At 38.2% G+C, this 19649-nt stretch overlaps 1 protein-coding gene across 4 annotated transcripts in view; it reads left to right on the top strand.

Annotated features, from left to right (window-relative positions):
- LOC115215595 (ras-related protein Rab5) overlaps positions 1-19211 on the top strand; it is a 50076-nt gene extending 30865 nt beyond the window's left edge. For 2 of the 4 annotated variants that reach the window (XM_036505810.1, XM_036505808.1), the window contains 5 exons: positions 3564-3772; positions 6522-6676; positions 10189-10308; positions 12638-12731; positions 18974-19211. In XM_036505810.1, coding sequence (XP_036361703.1) covers positions 3613-3772; positions 6522-6676; positions 10189-10308; positions 12638-12731; positions 18974-19071 — 627 coding nt within the window. In that variant the 5' untranslated portion in view covers positions 3564-3612 and the 3' untranslated portion in view covers positions 19072-19211. Of the gene's footprint in view, positions 1-3561; positions 3773-6521; positions 6677-10185; positions 10309-12637; positions 12732-18973 lie in introns of all 4 variants that reach the window. The other 2 variants (XM_029784811.2, XM_036505809.1) reach the window with 2 other exon arrangements.
- Positions 19212-19649: the final 438 nt, after the last annotated feature.

The following is a 19649-nucleotide window of genomic DNA, read 5'->3' as shown; positions in this document are numbered from 1 at the left end:
TTTCATAATTCTAATCAGAGAAATCAGTGACATCATTCTGGTCAAGCTTCAGAATCTCTTATTAAACAATGGCAGTTTTAAAAGAAGGTCATTTCATGTGTTCGGTGGAATTCTGAGGGGATGTTGTACTTTGAGTTTTCCCAGATGGTCATGCTGTGAATGCTAACCTTTATGCTCAACAACTACAGTGAGTACATGATGCTTTGAAAGCCTACTTCCCAGCATTGGTCATTCAAAGATGCATACTCCTACAATACGACGATGCCCCAGCACACACTGCCAATATGACCAAATGCAAATGTGAGGAACTTGAAGGGCTGGGAGTGCTGCTTTACCCTGTCTACAGTCTAATCTTTTTCAAGTCATGGCCCACTTCCTGCATTGGCAGATGTTCAACAATGCGGATGAGGTTGAGAACAGATGCAGGGTATTTTTTTGCCTCTAAACCAGCCAAATGATATAAATGTGGAGTTGAGCTTCTGGCATAATGATGGTAAGAAACAATATTGTGTGATGGAATATATTCATCATCATCGTTTAACGTCCGTTCTCCATGCTAGCATGGGTTGGACGGTTCGACCGGGGATCTGGGAAGCCAGAAGGCTGCACCAGGCTCCAGTCTTATCTGGCAATGTTTCTACAGCTGGATGCCCTTCCTAACGCCAACCACTCCGTGAGTGTAGTGGGTGCTTTTTACGTGCCACCCGCACAGATAAATAAATGCCTTGCATACACAATTTGTTTGAGTTATTTATTAAAGCTTAAAATACGAAAAACTTTTGACTCAACCTGGTATATGAAGAGTTTCATATAAGAAAAGTTGCATATACAATCTATGTGATATAATCAAGTCTTATCTTTACTGCTGTTTCAAATAATTGATAACTTGCATGGATTTTGATAGATTCTTGCAGTCATGATATCCTCATCAGATGTAGACAAATGGCTTAGGAGAGAATAGTGTTTATAAATATATGTAAGTTCAATAAAATTAGAAAGATGGAGAAGAGTAGAAGAGGAGTTATAAAAATATGTATAAAGGTAAGGAGGGAGGAGTAGAGGGAGAGAGGTAGAATATCTGAGGCTGAGTCAGTTATTGTAAGAAATCTGTTATTAGCACAAGGAATTCAATACTCTTATTCTGAAAGCCAAAGTTTATTTCTTGCAATGATAGTGAACTTCTTATCCGTCATCATTCATAAGATGAAAAAATATCATTGAGATATCATATAAACAGTATAGTTTCATGGCTGGAGTAACTGAGTTCATAAGAAAGAGGTTTCTCAAAAGCTATTTGATTTGGTTGCTTATTCAATGACATTGTTGTCTTATGTCATAACCTTAACAGGTAATTCAGAATTAATCTGATGGGGATGTAGGATGCCAAAAATCTAATAGGTACTTATAGAAGTGATAGCATTCATTGAAAAATTCTGAACAAGTGTTTTGGTAATCATATGAAATTTGTGTTGTACAATATTGTAGCTTTCTCTGTGGTATGTAGCTGACACCTTCTTGTTCCACTGATGCGCGGTCTGTCTATTTCTCTTTTCCTCCATTTATCATCATTATTGTCATCAAGAGATCATATAGATATTTGAACAATACTACGGACAACCTTTTGTCCTTGCCTCTAAAGAAGGTAGTTCGATTGTGGCCGTTGCCAGCCTCGCCTGGCCCCCGTGCCGGCGGCACGTAAAAAGCAGCATCCGTCCGTGGCCGATTGCCAGCTCTGTCTGGCACCTGTGTGGGTGGCACGTAAAAAGCACCCACTACACTCACGGAGTGGTTGGCATTAGGAAGGGCATCCAGCCGAAGAAACACTGCCTGATCAGACTGGGCCTGATGCAGCCTTCTGGCTTCACAGACCCCAGTTGAACCGTCCAACCCATGCTAGCATGGAAAGCGGACGCTAAATGATGATGATGATATCATTGCATGAATCTTCCTTCAGCCACTTTGATGTAGTTTCTTGGTGTCAGTTTTGCCATTCTTGATAGTGGGACTTTGCTGTTTCAAGCTTCTTCGACAGAGAGAATTTTTATCAAATAACAAAATTTTCGAGGCATGTATGATTATCTTTAAATAAATTTCATCTAAATCTCATCTATATAAAGGAATTTTAAATTAACTGTTAAGATTTCAACTGTAAATAATAGATAAACATAAACACTAATTTGAGTGCTGATAAGATTTGAACCATGTATTGGCTGGTTGATGGTCAACTATTAAAATTCCACAACAGAATGCTTGCTATTTCCCCTCCCCTCAAACAATGGACTTGTAGCTCTTTTCTTTCTTGTTGTGCAACACCTGGTCAGTCCTGACTGAGTAAGTATGTACAGCCCATTGATACATAGCCATTTGGTTAATTATCTGCTTTCCTAAAATTGGTGTTTATAATGTTAAATGGAATTTATAGTGCTAAATGCTACTTATTGTGTCAAACTGATGCTTATATTGTAAGGCGGCGAGCTGGCAGAAACGTTAGCACGCCGGGCGAAATGTGTAGCCGTATTTCGTCTGCCGTTACGTTGTGAGTTCAAATTCCGTCGAGGTCGACTTTGCCTTTCATCCTTTCGGGGTCGATAAATTAAGTACCAGTTACGCACTGGGGTCGATGTAATTGACTTAATCCATTTGTCTGTCCTTGTTTGTCCCCTCTGTGTTCAGCCCCTGTGGGTAGTAAAGAAATACATATTGTATAAGTGCTACAGTAATGCAACTGAAACAGTATTTAATTAAAAAAGCTATCTATGCCTCATACTTAAAGTATACACATTTACTGCAGTATTTGTCCTGAGATAACATCTCTCATCATCTTGCTGTGTTAAAAACAATAAATATCAGAGATTGAGAAATTTGTCCTGGCAGTGGCCAGTAAGACCGCCAGATGCTGTCTTTTTGTCTTGGTACTTATAATTTCAAATCATACTTATAAAGACTAATTTTTCTCAGCTTAACAATGCCATAAAATGCTGATTTCTCACATCAGTACATTATCTCAAATATAGGGAAAGGTATATTCAATTTGGTTAACCTCTGTATACACCTGGAACTTTATTGCATTGACTCTTGAAGGACGAATAGTAAAGATGCTTTTGGTGGAATTTCAACTCAGAACATAACAGGCTGTAATTAAATATTTATTTCTTTATTGCCCACAAGGGAGAACAAACATAGAGAGAACAAACAAGGACAGACAAAGTGATTAAGTCGATTACATCGACCCCAGTGCATAACTTGTACTTATTTAATCGACCTCGAAAGGATGAAGGGCAAAGTCGACCTCGGCAGAATTTGAACTCAGAATGTAGTGGCAGGTGAAATACTGCTAAGCATTTCGCCCAGCATGCTAACAATTCTGCCAGCTCGTTGCCGCTGTAACTAAATATTGCAAGAATTTTGTCCAATGATTTTACTAAGTTTTGCCAGTACCCCACCAAATAATTATATTACTTTCTTTCTTTCTCTCTCTCTCTCTCTCCCTCTCTATTTCTCTCTTTCTTTCTCTCTCTCACACTTCCCTCCTCTCTCTCACTCTCATTCTCTCTTTAAACCAGAATTAATCCAGTTGACATTGCAGAAATATTTGACTAATAGTGGACACTGATGGCGTCAAAGAACAAGGGAAATAACAGTGATGGCCAGAAGTCACCTTCAGCTCATCTAGTCAAAATAGTGTTGTTAGGTGACCAAGGAGTTGGCAAGTCCAGTATAGTGGTTCGCTTTATCAAAGGAGCATTTGAAAGCACAGAAGCTACAATCGGAGGTAATGTAATGATATTTGCTCTCAGTTTTTTTGTTAACATTTTTTTTTATATTCGTTTTTTGTTTATATATAAAGAAAATTAGATTTTTTTCCTGCAAAGTTAGATATATATATGTGCAGACATGACTGTATGGTAGGGAAACTTGGTTTTCAATCATGTTGTCTTGGGTTCACTCCCACTGCAAGGCATGTTGGGCAAGTGTCTTCTACTACAGCCCTGGGCTGTCCAATGCCTTTTGAATTGATTTGGTAGATAGAAACCAATAGATGCTCATCATATATGTGGCTGTGTGGTAAGAAGCGTGCTTCCCAGTCACATGGTTCTGAGTTCAGTTCCACTGTGTGGCACCTTGCGCAAGTGTCTTCTGCCATAGTCTTCAGCCAACCAAATCCTTGTGAGTGGATTTGGTAGATGGAAACCGAAAGAAGCCCATTGTATATATATCAAAAGGATGTGTTATGATACTATTCACAGCCATACCAACACTCCAATGATACTATTCCACATATACAAAAACAGCGATACCAATAATCCAAAATACCTCCATCATCAGCTGCCCCTCGGATATCATTATGGTTTCGACACCTAGGCAGTACCGTTCAATCCAGTGGTGTCAACAGCACTAAAATGACTGTTGTTTGGAAACAAACAAACCAAAGAATCCATAACTTTCAAACACATTTACCCTATGTACAACAGTATCGGTAAATAAATTCAATAAGTAAATTACAACCAACTCCTAAATACGTAACTAAACAGCGACAATAATAAGGATTGTTATGAAGTTGCATAGCATTACCTTTAATTCTTTTAATATATGTGTGTATTCATGGGTATTCATGTGTGTGTCTGTGTTTGTCTCCCTGCCATTGCTTCACAACCAATTCTGGTGTGTTTATGTCCCCATAAATTCTTGGTTTGCCAAAAGAGATTGATAGAATAAGTATCGAGCTTACAAAGAGTAAGACTTGTGGTTGGTTTCTTTGACTAAAACCCTTTAAGGCAGTTCTCCAGCATGGCTGCTGCCAAAGGACAAGATACAAGGAAATTCACATCTAAAACACTTTTATTAAAAAATTTTCTACATCATAGAATGAGGGTTAGGGTTAGGGCTATATATTTATATGTATGTATGTATGTATGTATGTATGTATATGTAAGAAAGTGTGTGTTGTGGTTGTGTTCCTCCACCTCACACTTAATAACTAGTGTTGTTTGGCTTATTTCCTTGTATCTTGGCATTTCAGCAAAAAAGATTGATAAGAATCAATACTGTGGCTGTATGGTTCTGGATTCAGTCCCACTGTATGGCACCTTGGGCAAGTGTCTTCTACTATAGCCTTGGGCTGACCAAATCCTTGTGAGTGGATTTGGTAGACAGATACTGAAAGAAGCCTGTCGTATGTGTGTGTATATATATATATATATATATCATCATCATCATCATCATCATTGTTTAACGTCCATTGTCCATGCTAGCATGGGTTATTTTATATGTTTGTGTGTCTGTCCCTCCAGCATTGCTTGACAACTGATGCTGGTGTGTTTACATCCCTGTAACTTAGCAGTTCAGCAAAATAGACCATTAGAATAAGTCCTGGGGTTGATTTGCTTGACTGAAGGTGTTGCTCCAGCATGGCCACAGTCAAATGACTGAAACAAATAAAAGAATAAAAGAATACTTTTAAAAAAAAATTAAGCACCAGAGTTGATTTGTTAGACCAAACAACTTCAAGGCAGTGCCCCAGCATGGCCACGGTTCAATGTCTGAAATAAATAAAAGATAGAAATTATTGCATAATTCGTCACTGCTGTTGTTGTTGTTGTTGTGCTTATTGCTGGCTGCCTGGTGTCGCTGCAGTTGCTATTGTTGTAACTGCTGCTTGTTCTTGTTAATGTTGTTGTCGCTGTCCTTGTGTTGCAGCTTCTGTTGTTGTTGCTATTGTAGTTTGTGTTGTTGTTGTATCACTGCTATTGTTTTTGTAGTGGAGGCGCAATGGCCCAGTGGATAGGGCAGCGAACTCGCGGTCATAGGATCGCGGTTTCGATTCCCAGACCGGGCGTTGTGAGTGTTTATTGAGCGAAAACACCTAAAGCTCCACAAGGCTCCAGCAGGGGATGGTGGTGATCCCTGCTGTACTCTTTCACCACAACTTTCTCTCACTCTTACTTCCTGTTTCTGTTGTACCTGTATTTCAAGGGGCCGGCCTTGTCACTCTCTGTGTCACGCTAAATATTCCCGAGAACTACGTTAAGGGTGCATGTGTCTGTGGAGTGCTCAGCCACTTACATGTTAATTTCACGAGCAGGCTGTTCCGTTGATTCGGATCAACCGGAACCCTCGTCGTCATAACCGACGGAGTGCTTCCATTGTTTTTGTTATTGTTACTGTTGTTGTTGTTGTTTAACTTCAGATCAATACTGATTTTTTTGGCTGTAAATTATGGTTAGAAAAGTTTGACTTGTATGGCGTAAAATATGGTGTGATTAAAGTCAATCCACCTGTGACCACCCAATCATCCTCTTCAGGAATATATCTTGGATTTCTTTATCTCATGTTCCCTTTGCTTATTTAAGCTCATAGAGTGTGGTTTCAGTGAGATCTAGCTGTCATTTCTAGAAGATTGAGTGACTATTTAGAAGCCTCTGCTGTTGCTGCTGCTATTGTTGTTGTAGTTGTTGTTGTTGTTGCCTTTGTGACTGTTGTTGTTGATATTGTAGCTGTTGTTGTATGTTGTTGTTTTCCAGCTGCATATCTCACCAAAACAATAATTGTAAAAGGTCGTCAAATAAAGTTTGATATTTGGGACACAGCAGGGCAGGAACGCTACCACAGTTTGGCACCGATGTACTACAGAGGGGCCCAGGTTGCTATTGTTGTTTATGATATCACCAAAAAGGTGAGTGGGTTAAGAAATGTACTTAAATATATAATAATACTAATAATACTAATATTAATAATAATAGTAATAATAATAATAATGAGAGCACTCGGAGAGCAGAAACCTCCACCAAGGCAACATTAGCGTCCTCTCAACGATTAGCCAGAGATGATTTTTAAAATGAGAATATCTTTATATATAAAAGTGAGGTTGTGTGCCGTCTGTCTCCTATGATTTAGATTCCTAACTACTCCCACATTTTGCGGTGCAGTTTAACCAAAACCGAGTATCTTATAGTCATGATTCATATCGAGCCCTTCTGGGTATTAGCGCGCATCTACGATGAGTCTACGATTTAAAAAAAGATTTACCATCAATTTTTCCCATTTTTAATGCATTTTTGGCATATATAAGGGAAGTAACTCTCTAAAAATTTATTATTAAATCTCAGAACGTAAAAAGCTACAGTAACACTCCCCCCCTTTGTGGTTAGCCATATTGAGATGGCTATTATACTTTACATCTCTAAAAATGCTTATATAGTTATTTCCCTTACAAACCCGAGCAACGCTGGGCGATACTGCTAGTCTGAAATAAACTCGACTGCTCTCACAAACGAGAATACTAAAAATGAACCCGACCATGCTCTAAAAAAACCAGAAAAATAATCCAGAACCCTTGTCTAGTATCTGATTGATCCCAATGGTAGTCATGGAATGTGAAGGCACCTATAGAAAATTTAGTAACAGTAATAAATAGTTTAACCTTATCTAATACAAGCCAAAACTAACAAATTCACTGTTCAAAATAGTTTCAAAGGCAGAGGTAATAATAATGAGTTCTACTCAAGAATTTTTAAATGAATAGCATGAGACCTTTTGGCTTTCTCTTCTCTTAAATTCCAGCCTTCCTTTAGTATTCCTTTTGTTTTAGATCAATGTATAGATGTATATATATATATATATGTAATTATATTGTAAAGTGTTAATATGTATGTACAATATATAATGTATATATTATAAAAATATGTTTGTGTTATTTAATTTCTGAACAGTTTTGCTGTTGTTTGTTTATGTAGTTTGATTTCTCTATCTGTCAGTTTCTACTAAGATAGAGATGCAAGTAAAATTAATGATTGAGAAATGAAAATAAAACTTTGGAAACAGCCTAAAAGAAAGACTTGAAGGTCAACATAAGATCATAATCATGTAAAGTAAATATAACAAATAATCCATAATCCTTGTCTGGCATTGGATCGATCCCAAAATCTAATCAGTTCATGCCTGTCATGAGGCCAAACATCTCTGAAGGTTTTGTCTGAATCCATCCAGCTATTCTTGAGATAGGTTGTCCACGGACAAACAAACAAACAAACATAACTGAAAAGAATACCTCTGCCTTTGCTAAGGTGGAGGTAATAATAATAATAATAATAATAATAATAATAATAATAATAATAATGATAGTTGTAGTAGTACCAATAATTGTCGGAGCCCTTGAAACAGTGGATAAATCTTGAGAAGTATATGGAACAAATAGGGACTGCTATAAGGGTGGAACACTTGCAGAAAACAGCACTTCTTGGAACTGCTCGAATATGCCAGATGGTGCTTGAAAAATAAGGGATGTTACCTTAGTTCACTGGTAGTGAACAGCTGGCACTGTAGGACATCTCTAGCATTAGAAGCTGTGCAAAGACAATAAATAATAATTATCCAGGGCCCTTTTGAGTAGGATGGGCTACTTGACCTGAAGAAAATTCTAACTACAAGGTCATGCGCATTTATCATGAAATGAGATCACCATGTCGCACACATATGGTTGTGATGCATGTGCCTGTGTACCCTTATCAGACAGGTAGTCATGAGAGGTACATGGGGCTTCTTATATTTGTACCCCAGTGTCACTTTGATGGCATGTGCTACTCTCTCACTCAACAACAACAACAATAACAATAATAATGTTTTCTTTATTGGTCATAAGGGCCTAACACAAAATAAAACAGGACAATACAACACAAGGGACAAGTGGGGATTAGAACAAAACTTTGTGTATAAAACTGAGACAAGAATAATTAGCAATAAAGTTCCCCAAAAGAAGGGGTGTTTCACCCAGGGACAACCATGGTACCCTACACATCCTGGCTACCTCAACTGCAGGTGCCTCTCTCTTTCTCAGCTCCTCCTCCAGAGTAGGCCCATTCACACAGGCCATCCTGGCCACATTCACTGATCTTTCAATAAAAATACTTGGGAGCAGTACTTCTCTCTCCATTCTCACTTTCTTTTTCAAGTGGAATTTGAAAAAGTCAATGAGGGCTTGGCCAAAGCAGAAAGTAGTTGTCTTCAGTTCTTTCAACCTCATCCACCACATTACTTCTTTCACCTTAGCCACAGAGAAAAACTGCCTTCTACTCTGGGCCCAAAGAGGGTAGTGGGTCGATCTTTGTAATAGACTTGGTTGTTAACTAGATCGGTTGTCAAGCAATGCTAGGGGGACAAACACAGACACACAAACACACATACATATATATATATATATATACGACGGGCTTCTTTCAGTTTCTGTCTACCTAATCCACTCACAAGGCATTGGTTGGCCTGGGGCTATAGCAGAAGACACTTGCCCAAGATGCCACGCATTGGGACTGAACCCAGAACCATGTGGTTGGTTAGCAAGCTACTTACCACACAGCCACTCCTGCGCCTGTGAAATATATTCAAAACTCTCTGTTTGGGAGAGCATCTAGCCATAAAAAATTACCCAAAGTAGAATATTTAAATGACGTGTAGTCTCTGAGCCAACTAAGAAGGTAATAACTCCAAGTAAAAACTGACTTGAACTGTAATCGCCTACCCAACTCATGCCAGTATGGACAAGATGCGTATCCTGCTCTTTTAGACATCCCGCACTTAGCTGGATCTGAACAGAATGCTTTGTCTTCTCGGTCTTGTAAATAACTTCTAATGACATACATTATTTACATTAGTCGGATATTTGATGACAAATATAGATGAGGACAAATATCCGTCGAATGTAAATAATGTAAATAATAGGCGTAGGAGTGGATGTGTGGTAAGTAGCTTGCTTACAAACCACATGGTTCCGGGTCCAGTCCCACTGCATGGCACCTTGGGCAAGTGTCTTCTGCTATAACCTCGGGCCGACCAAAGCCTTGTGAGTGGATTTGGTAGACGGAAACTGAAAACAGCCCGTCGTATATATGTATATATATATATGTGTATGTTTGTGTGTTGTGTTTGCCCCCCTCCCCCAACATCGCTTGACAACCGATGCTGGTGTGTTTACGTCCCTGTAACTTAGCGGTTTGGCAAAACAGACTGATAGAATAAGTACTAGGCTTCCAAAGAATATGTCCTGGGGTCGATTTGCTCGACTAAAGGCGGTGCTCCAGCATGGCCACAGTCAAATGACTGAAACAAATGAATAAATAAAAAAAAAAATAATGTATATAATTCCTCATCTCTTAAATATAGAACTGAACTTCTAATGATGTTTCTTTATTGCAGTTCACATTTGTCCGGGCCCAGGAGTGGATAAAGGAACTACGCCAAATGGCAAACCCCAACATTTTAGTGGCCCTTGCTGGGAACAAGGCAGACTGTGCAGATGAGAGAGAAATCACAGTTGAGGTGGGAAAAATGTGTCTTTGTGGATTTATGTTTTCCTTTTCTTCTTGTGTTTGTGTACATGTGTGTGTGTGTGTGTGTGTGTGTGTGTGTGTGTGTGTGTGTGTGTATGCATGTGAAAGAGAGAGATAGGGACATTGCTTTTCATTTAAACATGCTAAGGTGTTAGCATGCCCTGCATATACATAAACTCATTATTGACACACACATACACACACACACACACATGTGGTGATTGTGTGAATATGTGTTAATGTGTGAGTATATATATGGGTGTATGTGTGTGTATGTGTATGTGTGTGTGTGTGTGTGTGTATTTCTAGTTATGATATTCAAAGAATCAAACAGATCTTACAATAAGCTCTTGGCTAAGTGTATGACAAACACTAAGAATGACTATGGCTGAGGTAAAGATAAACTTTTACATCGTTCTGAAAATCCAGTAGTTACAATGGAGAGAACAGATAAGATAAGTGAGGTCAGAGAATAGATGTTTATTCCTTTCATTTACAATTGTTTCATTGGCTTCTTAGTTATTTAACCCTTTCGTTACCATATTTATTTTGAGATGCTCTGTGTTTCTTTCAATTACTTTAAATATAACTAAGAATTTAGTAAAATAACTTAGTTATCATTCAGCTAATGTTAGGAACATAAATTGTGACTAAGGTTTGGTGGAAGATTTTAATTCAAAACTTATGAAAACAAGTTTATTTGTATTTATTTGTACTCAGAGTATTTATTTGTACTCAGCCGGGTTGGTAACAAAAGGGTTAATAGATATTATACCAGGCTGCCTCCCCTTGTGAAAAGGATTGGCCTCCAAGAGTCCTGTGTCAGAGCCACATAAAAAGCACTCATGCTAGTGCCACCTAAAAGTATTTATATTGGAGCCCTGTAAAAATGCTTATGCTGGTGGCAAGTTAAAAGCACTCAGCCCAGAATGTAAAGTAGTTGGCATTAGGAAGATCATCCAGTCATGAGAGCCAAGCTAAATAAGACTGGAACCTGACACAGCTCTCCAGCTTGCCAGCTCTGGTCAAACTAGCCAACCCATGCCAGTATGGCAGTCTCAGGCAAGCAAAGCAAGAAGAAAGTTAAAATAAATAGTGACTGTGCTCATCGTCTGTTCCCCTCTTCGCATCTCTGTGATACCTTCTTGCATTGCGGTCACTTGTTGTCCTCTTTACATGGCTTCTCCACCACCTCAATAATACCTTTCATATTCTCTCATCTTCCATCTCCATGACACTTTCATCTTTCTTTTTTCACTGCTTTACCTTCACAGCTTTGCTAGCTCCTCATCTCTCGCATATTTCTCTTTCACACACCAATCCCCCACCAACCTATTCTAACTGCTTATATTCACCCATATAAAGATGGGCTAGCACTGAAATTCAGCCTACCCAAGCCACCCCGTCATATTTATTACTCTGTTCCTCTATCTCTTTCTTACAGTGCTACTCTTTCCTCCACCACAGTCTCTTAAAGCCATCTCTCTCTCCTCCCACTCTCTCTCTCTTATTCTCCCTTTCAGCTATAGTGGACCTTGAGTTTTGTCAGTTACAAGGTCACTGCACCAGCGTTGGTGCTATGAAAAATCACTCAGTTCATTCTGTAAAGAGGTTGGTGGATCAAACAGAAATAAATCAGAAAGACTGTTTGGCCTTGCTGAGGGTAAGGCAACCTTCATAGTGCAGGTGCCAAGAAAAATGCACCCAGCTTACTCTGTAAAGTACTTTTTGTGAGTTAAGGCATCCAGCTATTGAGATCGTCTTAAAATTGAGATATAAGTGTAAGGTGTAGTCACCCAGTGTGTTAGATTCATGATGGAGAGTGGATATAAACTGATGAGGATTGTATGTGTGTATACTTCATTTTTGTATTTCTTTCACAAGATTCTTTATGTGAATTCATTAGTTGGATAGATATACAACTGACTGATTAATAATAAAGGAGTGGAAATGAACTAGCACACGTAATATTAAACCTTTCATTTACTGTATTTATTTTGAGATGCTGTGTTTCTTTCAGTTACTTTAAATATAACTAAGAATTTAGTAAAATAACTTAGTTATCATTCAGCTAGTGTCAGGAACATAAATTGTGACTAAGGTTTGGTGGAAGATTTTAATTCCAAACTTAAGAAAAAAAGACATTTGTACTCAGAGCCAGAGCCAGTTTCAGCCAGGTTGGTAACGAAAGGGTTAATAAGTGGCACAATAGCAATTTACATTCTGTGCGACTCAACATAGTTATCCTGTGTAGCTTAACACTATGGATACTCTCAAAGCCCCAAATATAACTCTATGTTTTTGGTTTTATCCAACAGGAGGCCCGCAGGTATGCTGAAGAACAGAAGCTGATGTTTGTGGAGACGTCAGCACTATCAGGGCACCGTGTCAATGATATCTTCATGATTCTGGGTAAGTTGTGTATGTATATGTATGTGTGTGTGTGGATGTGGAAAGTGATGTGTGTGTCATGTGAAGTGTGTGCTTATTTGTGTAAAGCTATGTATGCATTTGTTTGCAGTGAATGACATCATCATCATCATTTAACGTCCGTTCTCCATGCTAGCATGGGTTGGACGGTTCGACCGGGGATCTGGGAAGCCAGAAGGCTGCACCAGGCTCCAGTCTTATTTGGCAATGTTTCTACAGCTGGATGCCCTTCCTAACGCCAACCACTCCGTGAGTGTAGTGGGTGCTTTTTACGTGCCACCTGCACAGGTGCCAGGCGAGGCTGGCAACGGCCATGGTCGGATTGGTGTATTTTACGTGCCACCGGCACGGAAGCCAGTGGAGGCGGCGCTGGCATCGGCCACGAGTTGGATAGTGCTTTTTACGTACCACCAGACATATATATATATATATATTAATATATATATATATATAACTATAAAGGTATAAGATACATAAACACATACATATAGTTATGCAGGTAAGTAAATGGCTAACTAGCTAGTTCCCTGCTTGGATAAAAAAAATAGCTAATTAGATAAGCAAACAAATTATAAACTTTATGATCTTGAAAACACTGTACCACAAGGCTCTGCTTTCTTATCCCCACTCTTTAGCTTATACCTACATAACCTGTGCAAATGTCAACAATATATACATGACACAGCCTCATGCAGACAACATTATAGTTCCATCTTACCAATATTTCCCAGGTTTTAAGGTGGTGAGCTGGCAGAAACGTTAGCAGGCTGGACGAAATGCTTAGCGGTATTTCATCTATCTTTACGTTCTGAGTTCAAATTCCACCAAGATCGATTTTGCCTTTCATCCTTTTGGGGTTGATAAATTAAGTAGCAGTTGTGTACTGGGGTTGATCTAATCGACTGGCCCCCTTCTCAAAAATTTCGGGCCTTGTGCCTAGAGTAGAAAAGAATATTTCCCAGGTACCATTATACAACAACTTCAGTTCTGTATTAATTAACCAAAACATTTGCTTAAAAAAAAATACTAGAAGAAACATCCAACAATTTCACCATCTCCTTTATATATTATATATAATATATTGTACTTTATTGATTTTTAGAATAAGGTTTAAATAGTATATGTTTTCTATATGGTGTGAATAACATCTTTCATTATTGAATTGTGTAACAGAGGTCTTTCTCTAAATTACATACATACACATACATACATACATACATACATACATACATACATACATACATAAAGGGTAAAGACCCCCTTCGGTCATGAATGACCATGGGATTGCACCTAGAAAGTTACCCTCCTAGACACAAGTCCGGGCAAGGTTGTTTATGGAAGACCAGCAGTCGCCCATGCATACCAGCCTCCCCTCTCCACGCCACCAGTGTTATCCAAGGGAAAGACAAAGGTCGATACAGCTTGGCACCAGTGACGTCACAACTCATTTCTACAGCTGAGTGAACTGGAGCAACGTGAAATAAAGTGCCTTGCTCAAGAACACAACACGCAGCCCGGTCCGGGATTCGAGCTCACAACCTCACGATCGTAAGCTCGACGCTCTAACCACTGAGCCATGCGCCTTCACTATACATACATACATACATACATACATATATATATCTTTCATTTTGGGATTTGGTTTGCAAGATTCTTTATGTGAGTTTGTGTGCTGAAGCATATTCTGTTGTGTCTGGGGAGAGTTATTTTGTTTTTGTGCCTTATAATTTAACACGCTCACCAGTAAAATTTCCACTTATTTCTGTTTTTATTTTTCTAAAATTTTCGTTGCATCTTGCAACCTTTTCAATAGTCACTGACTCTCAATGACTATTGAATTGGTTGCAAGACGCAACGAAAATTAAGAAAAATAAAAACAGAAATAAGTGGAAATTTTACTAGTGAGTGTGTTAAATCATAAGGCACCAAAACAGAATGACTCTCCCTAGACACAACAGTATATATATATATATATATATATATATATATATATATCTATATATATAGATACTTATATAAAAAGAATGAGAGAAAGAGTTATGCGTAATAAGATAAATAGAAAACGAAAATATCTACTTAGAAGAATTTGAAGAAAGAGAGCTGGAGTGAAAACTAGAAAGATAGATAGATGAGAGAGAGAATGAGACACACTCACACATACATGCATACACTTATATATAAGGAAAAAGAGAGAGAGAATGTTTATGTTATATATGTATATATATGTATGTATACTGACAGATACATACATTGAGAGAGAGAGAGTGAGAGAGAGAATGATATACGCACACTTGCAAGACATATGGACAGAGAGAGAGAGAGAGACAAAGAGAATCCTATACAGACACAGATAAACACTCACATATACGCAGAGAGAGAGAGAGAGAGAGAGAGAGAGAAGAGAGAGAGAGAGAGAGAGAGAGAGAGAGAGAGAGAGAGAGAGAGAGAGAGAGAGAGAGAGAGAGAAGCTGGTAAATAGACTGAAAACCAGGACAACGGTGTGTGTATGCCCATATGTGTGTGTATATGTAAACATATCTGTTTCCATGGTGATATTTAGGAGTTATCTGGACATAAAGCTTTTATGCATCAGTTGAGAGAAGTGATGAAATGTTGAGCAATAATGTTACACTGATCACCTATAACCTGCACATATGTACACACACACGTGTGTACACACGCACAGTTACATGTACACACGCACGCACACACGCACACATGCATACACGTACTCAAATATACAAGACACGTGCGTGCACAATCACATACACACACACATACACATATGCATCTATACACGCATACACATATAAACATGTGTTTGCACACAACACATTGATGATGATGATGATGATGATGATGATTCTGATGATGATGATATTCTGATGATGATGATGATGACCATCACCATCGCCATCGTCATCATCATCATCATCATCATCATCATCATCATCATTTATTTGTATTTCACTATTTTTACCATGATTGTTTGTGCTTGGGAGTGTTTGAAACAGTCTCCACCTACCGTTGTTGGTAGTTTATTATCTGCTACACATAGCAACAGAAAACATTGCTGTTTTTTTGACATCACTCACACGCACACACACACACACACACACACACACACAGTATGATTGCATTGCAGTTCTTGTTGCTTAGGGCATGCATATATGCATTATTGTGTGTGCATGTGCGCGTGTGTGCTTACACACACACACACACACACACACACACACACACAGAGCGATATAATAAAAATAATAATAATGAAATTATTGTATACAGTGCTCAGGTGCACCACAACTTGTCAGAAAGTGCATATAAAGTGCATATATAATAGAGATTAAAAAAATTTTGGTTAATACCTCAGTAAGCACTCCAAATGAAAACTCCTGGCTAACAGAATGTTAAGTAAAGAAAATGAGAATCTCTATAGATTAAAAACACAGCTGGACCTTTGGCATTATGTCATGCTTGAGAAGAAGGCCTATCAAGCTGAGAAAAATCGCAGTTGTGGCAGATATCAGTGTCACACAAATTGGCACCCATGCTGGTGGCATGTAAAAGCACCCATTACACTCTTGGAGTGGTTGGCATTAGGAAGGGCATCGAGCTGTAGAAACCCATACTTATTTCTTTATTACCCACAAGGGGCTAAACACAGAGGGGACAAACAAGGACAGACATAGGTATTAAGTCGATTACATCGACCCCAGTGCATAACTGGTACTTAATTTATCGACCCCGAAAGGATGAAAGGCAAAGTCGACCTCGGCGGAATTTGAACTCAGAACGTAGCGGCAGACGAAATACCGCTAAGCATTTCGCCCGGCATGCTAATGAGTCAGCCAACTCGCCACCAAATCAGACTGGAGTCTGGTACTGCCTTACAGCATGCCAACCCGGTCAAACCCATGCCAGCATGGACAATGGACATCAAATGATGATGATGATGATGATAATGACTAGTGGGAGGAGATTCCCAATCAAGTGATTGGTGCATTTATCGCAGAGTATAATAGTAATCAGATGTAAAAATGAAAACATTCAAGTATTATTTTGAATGGTTAGAGGAACCATATGAACACAATATATTATTTGTTTGCATACGTTTATGTAAAGTCACTCAAAAATGAATGAATAAATTAATTAATGAAATTAATTAATTTATTTTTCCACTATTCTCACTAGACTTTAAAGTTATTTTGGTAGAGTCTTGAAGTTTCCAACAACATATCCAGTGGTGGAGGTGGAATATCAGAATTAGAAACATCAAGTAGTCCCCTGTGAAGATAATTCAGGAAAAGGAGATTGTTGATAAACGACATGTTAAATTACCTTTTTTGATTTACTGTGGACTAGCCACTACCACAGCGTATGACAGGTCAAAATGTCACCAATTTTAAAAGTATGCTACGATAGAGAATAGAGTAAAAATGGGAACTTATTATTATTATACCAGCCTCGTCTGCCTCGCCAGCCTCGTCTACCTCGCCAGCCTCGTCTGGCACCTGTGTCGGTGGCACATAAAATCACCCACTACACTCTCGGAGTGGTTGGCGTTAGGAAGGGCATCCAGCTGTAGAAGCACTGCCAGATCTGACTGGCCTGGTGCAGCCTTCGGGCTTCTCAGACCCCAGTTGAACCGTCCAACCCATGCTAGCATGGAAAACGGACATTAAACGATGATGATGATGATGATGACAAAATGGCAGTAATAGAGGGGTAGGATATATATAAGAGGAAAGATTAGATTCTTTGGTAACTAAATGAAGAAAGATGGTAGGTGAATTTCATTCTGATGAATGCATACAGTAAATTATTTCTTACTTCTATAGTTAATTCTAGATAGTATTAAGTTTACTACAGATAAATTGAATCAAATTAGGTGCAATAGTTAAAGATTAGATTAAAGATTAGTTAGACTTTAGTAAGTTATTTATACAGAATAAGTACGAACAATGGATTAATAGCTTGTACTTATCAATTAAATCTATAATTTAGAATTTTTAGCACCTCTGCTGTGCACTAATAACAGCTACCACCAGCCCCTCTGTAAGGAACAGTACTTTCAACAAATGACCACAAGACAAAGTATTCTATATTTTCCCCATTAACCCTTTCGTTACTGTATTTATATTGAGATGCTCTGTGTTTCTTTCAATTACTTTAAATATAACACAGAATTTAGTAAAATAACTTGGTTATCATTAAGCTAGTGTTAGGAACATAAATTGTGACAAAGGCTTGGTGGAAGATTTTAATTCAAAACTTTTGAAATCAAGACATTTTACCACAGAGCCTGAGCCGGTTTTGGCCGGGTTAGTAACAAAAGGGTTAAGACACAAAATCTGTTACATGTGCTTTATCTTTATTTCTTAACTGTACAATCTATTATGGAGTGTGAAAAATTCTCATCCTGCTTTTGAAAATTGGTCACTTTTATGATTCTACTGAAAAGTGTGAACTTGTGTTAGTGATCCAGTCACATGTGTGTTAAGATCTTTTGATAAGTCCTAATAGACAGTAAAAAACAAGAATGCAACAAAAAAGTAAAATGAAAAAAATAAACAAAATGTAAATGTAATGCTTTTTATGTGTTTTTAAATAGCTAAAATAATTCTTCAATGATGTAATTGGCACACACACACACACACACACACACACACAGATGCACATACACACACTTTCACTTATGCTCACTCGTATACTCTCTATTTGATTATTTTATACACATTGCAGTCCCACTGCGTGGCATCTTGGGCAAGTGTCTTCTGCTATAGCCCCGGGCCGACCAATGCCTTGTGAGTGGATTTGGTAGACGGAAACTGAAAGAAGCCTGTCGTATATATATATATATATATATATATATATATATATATATGTGTGTGTGTGTGTGTGTGTTTGTGTTTGCCCCCCCCCTAGCATTGCTTGACAACCGTCACTTAGCGGTTCGGCAAAAGAGACCGATAGAATAAGTACTGGGCTTACAAAGAATAAGTCCTGGGGTTGATTTGCTCGACTAAAGGCGGTGCTCCAGCATGGCCACAGTCAAATGACTGAAACAAGGAAAAAAAAAAAAAAGAGTATGCATATGTGTATATGTACATGTGTTGTTTATTTTCAAAATTAACGCTTTTAAATATCATTTGCTTTTAATATATGTTTATTTTGTTTTTTTTTTACATCATTAATTATGTTTCTTTTTATTTGTTTTTTAACAGCGGACAAAATCTGTGAGTTATCTCCCGCAAAGCCTTCAGATCCTGGTGCACGTATTAACCTAGATAAAGCAAAATCTCAAAAAAAATCATGTTGCTGAACTAAATAAATCATATGTGCATATGACACGCAAACACACACACACACACACACACACACATGCACACACACACATGCACACACACACATGCACACACACACATGTTCACTTTGTGAATAGGAGCATCAAAGGAGAAGTGTTAAAATATGCAAAACTTTTCTAAAATTCAACAAATAACTCTTCACCATTGTTGTCTAAGAAACCTGCTCCTTTATTACAGGAAAAATGTATATAATAAAAATTACACGCTTGTGTACACACATAATATGCACGCACACACACACACACACACACACGTTTATACACACACCACACACAAACATATAACTTTCTTTGGGTTTTGAATGGAAAGTAAGAGGAGAAAATTGCCCAGAAATCCATGTGTCTATATATATATATATATATATAATATATATATATATACACAATCATAAATCTCAGAGCGAGTTATAAACAGTAGCGGCAACACATCGTGACGTATATTTGCCATTTGAATATGGCTAACCCCTAAGGGTGGATGCTACTGTAGTTTGTAGCCCCAGGAAGATACCTCATATATATATATATACATACATACA

The sequence above is a fragment of the Octopus sinensis genome, linkage group LG9, assembly GCF_006345805.1.
Source record: "Octopus sinensis linkage group LG9, ASM634580v1, whole genome shotgun sequence".
In the NCBI taxonomy this organism is placed as follows: domain Eukaryota; kingdom Metazoa; phylum Mollusca; class Cephalopoda; order Octopoda; family Octopodidae; genus Octopus; species Octopus sinensis.
This window is presented reverse-complemented; position numbering and strand designations above follow the sequence as displayed.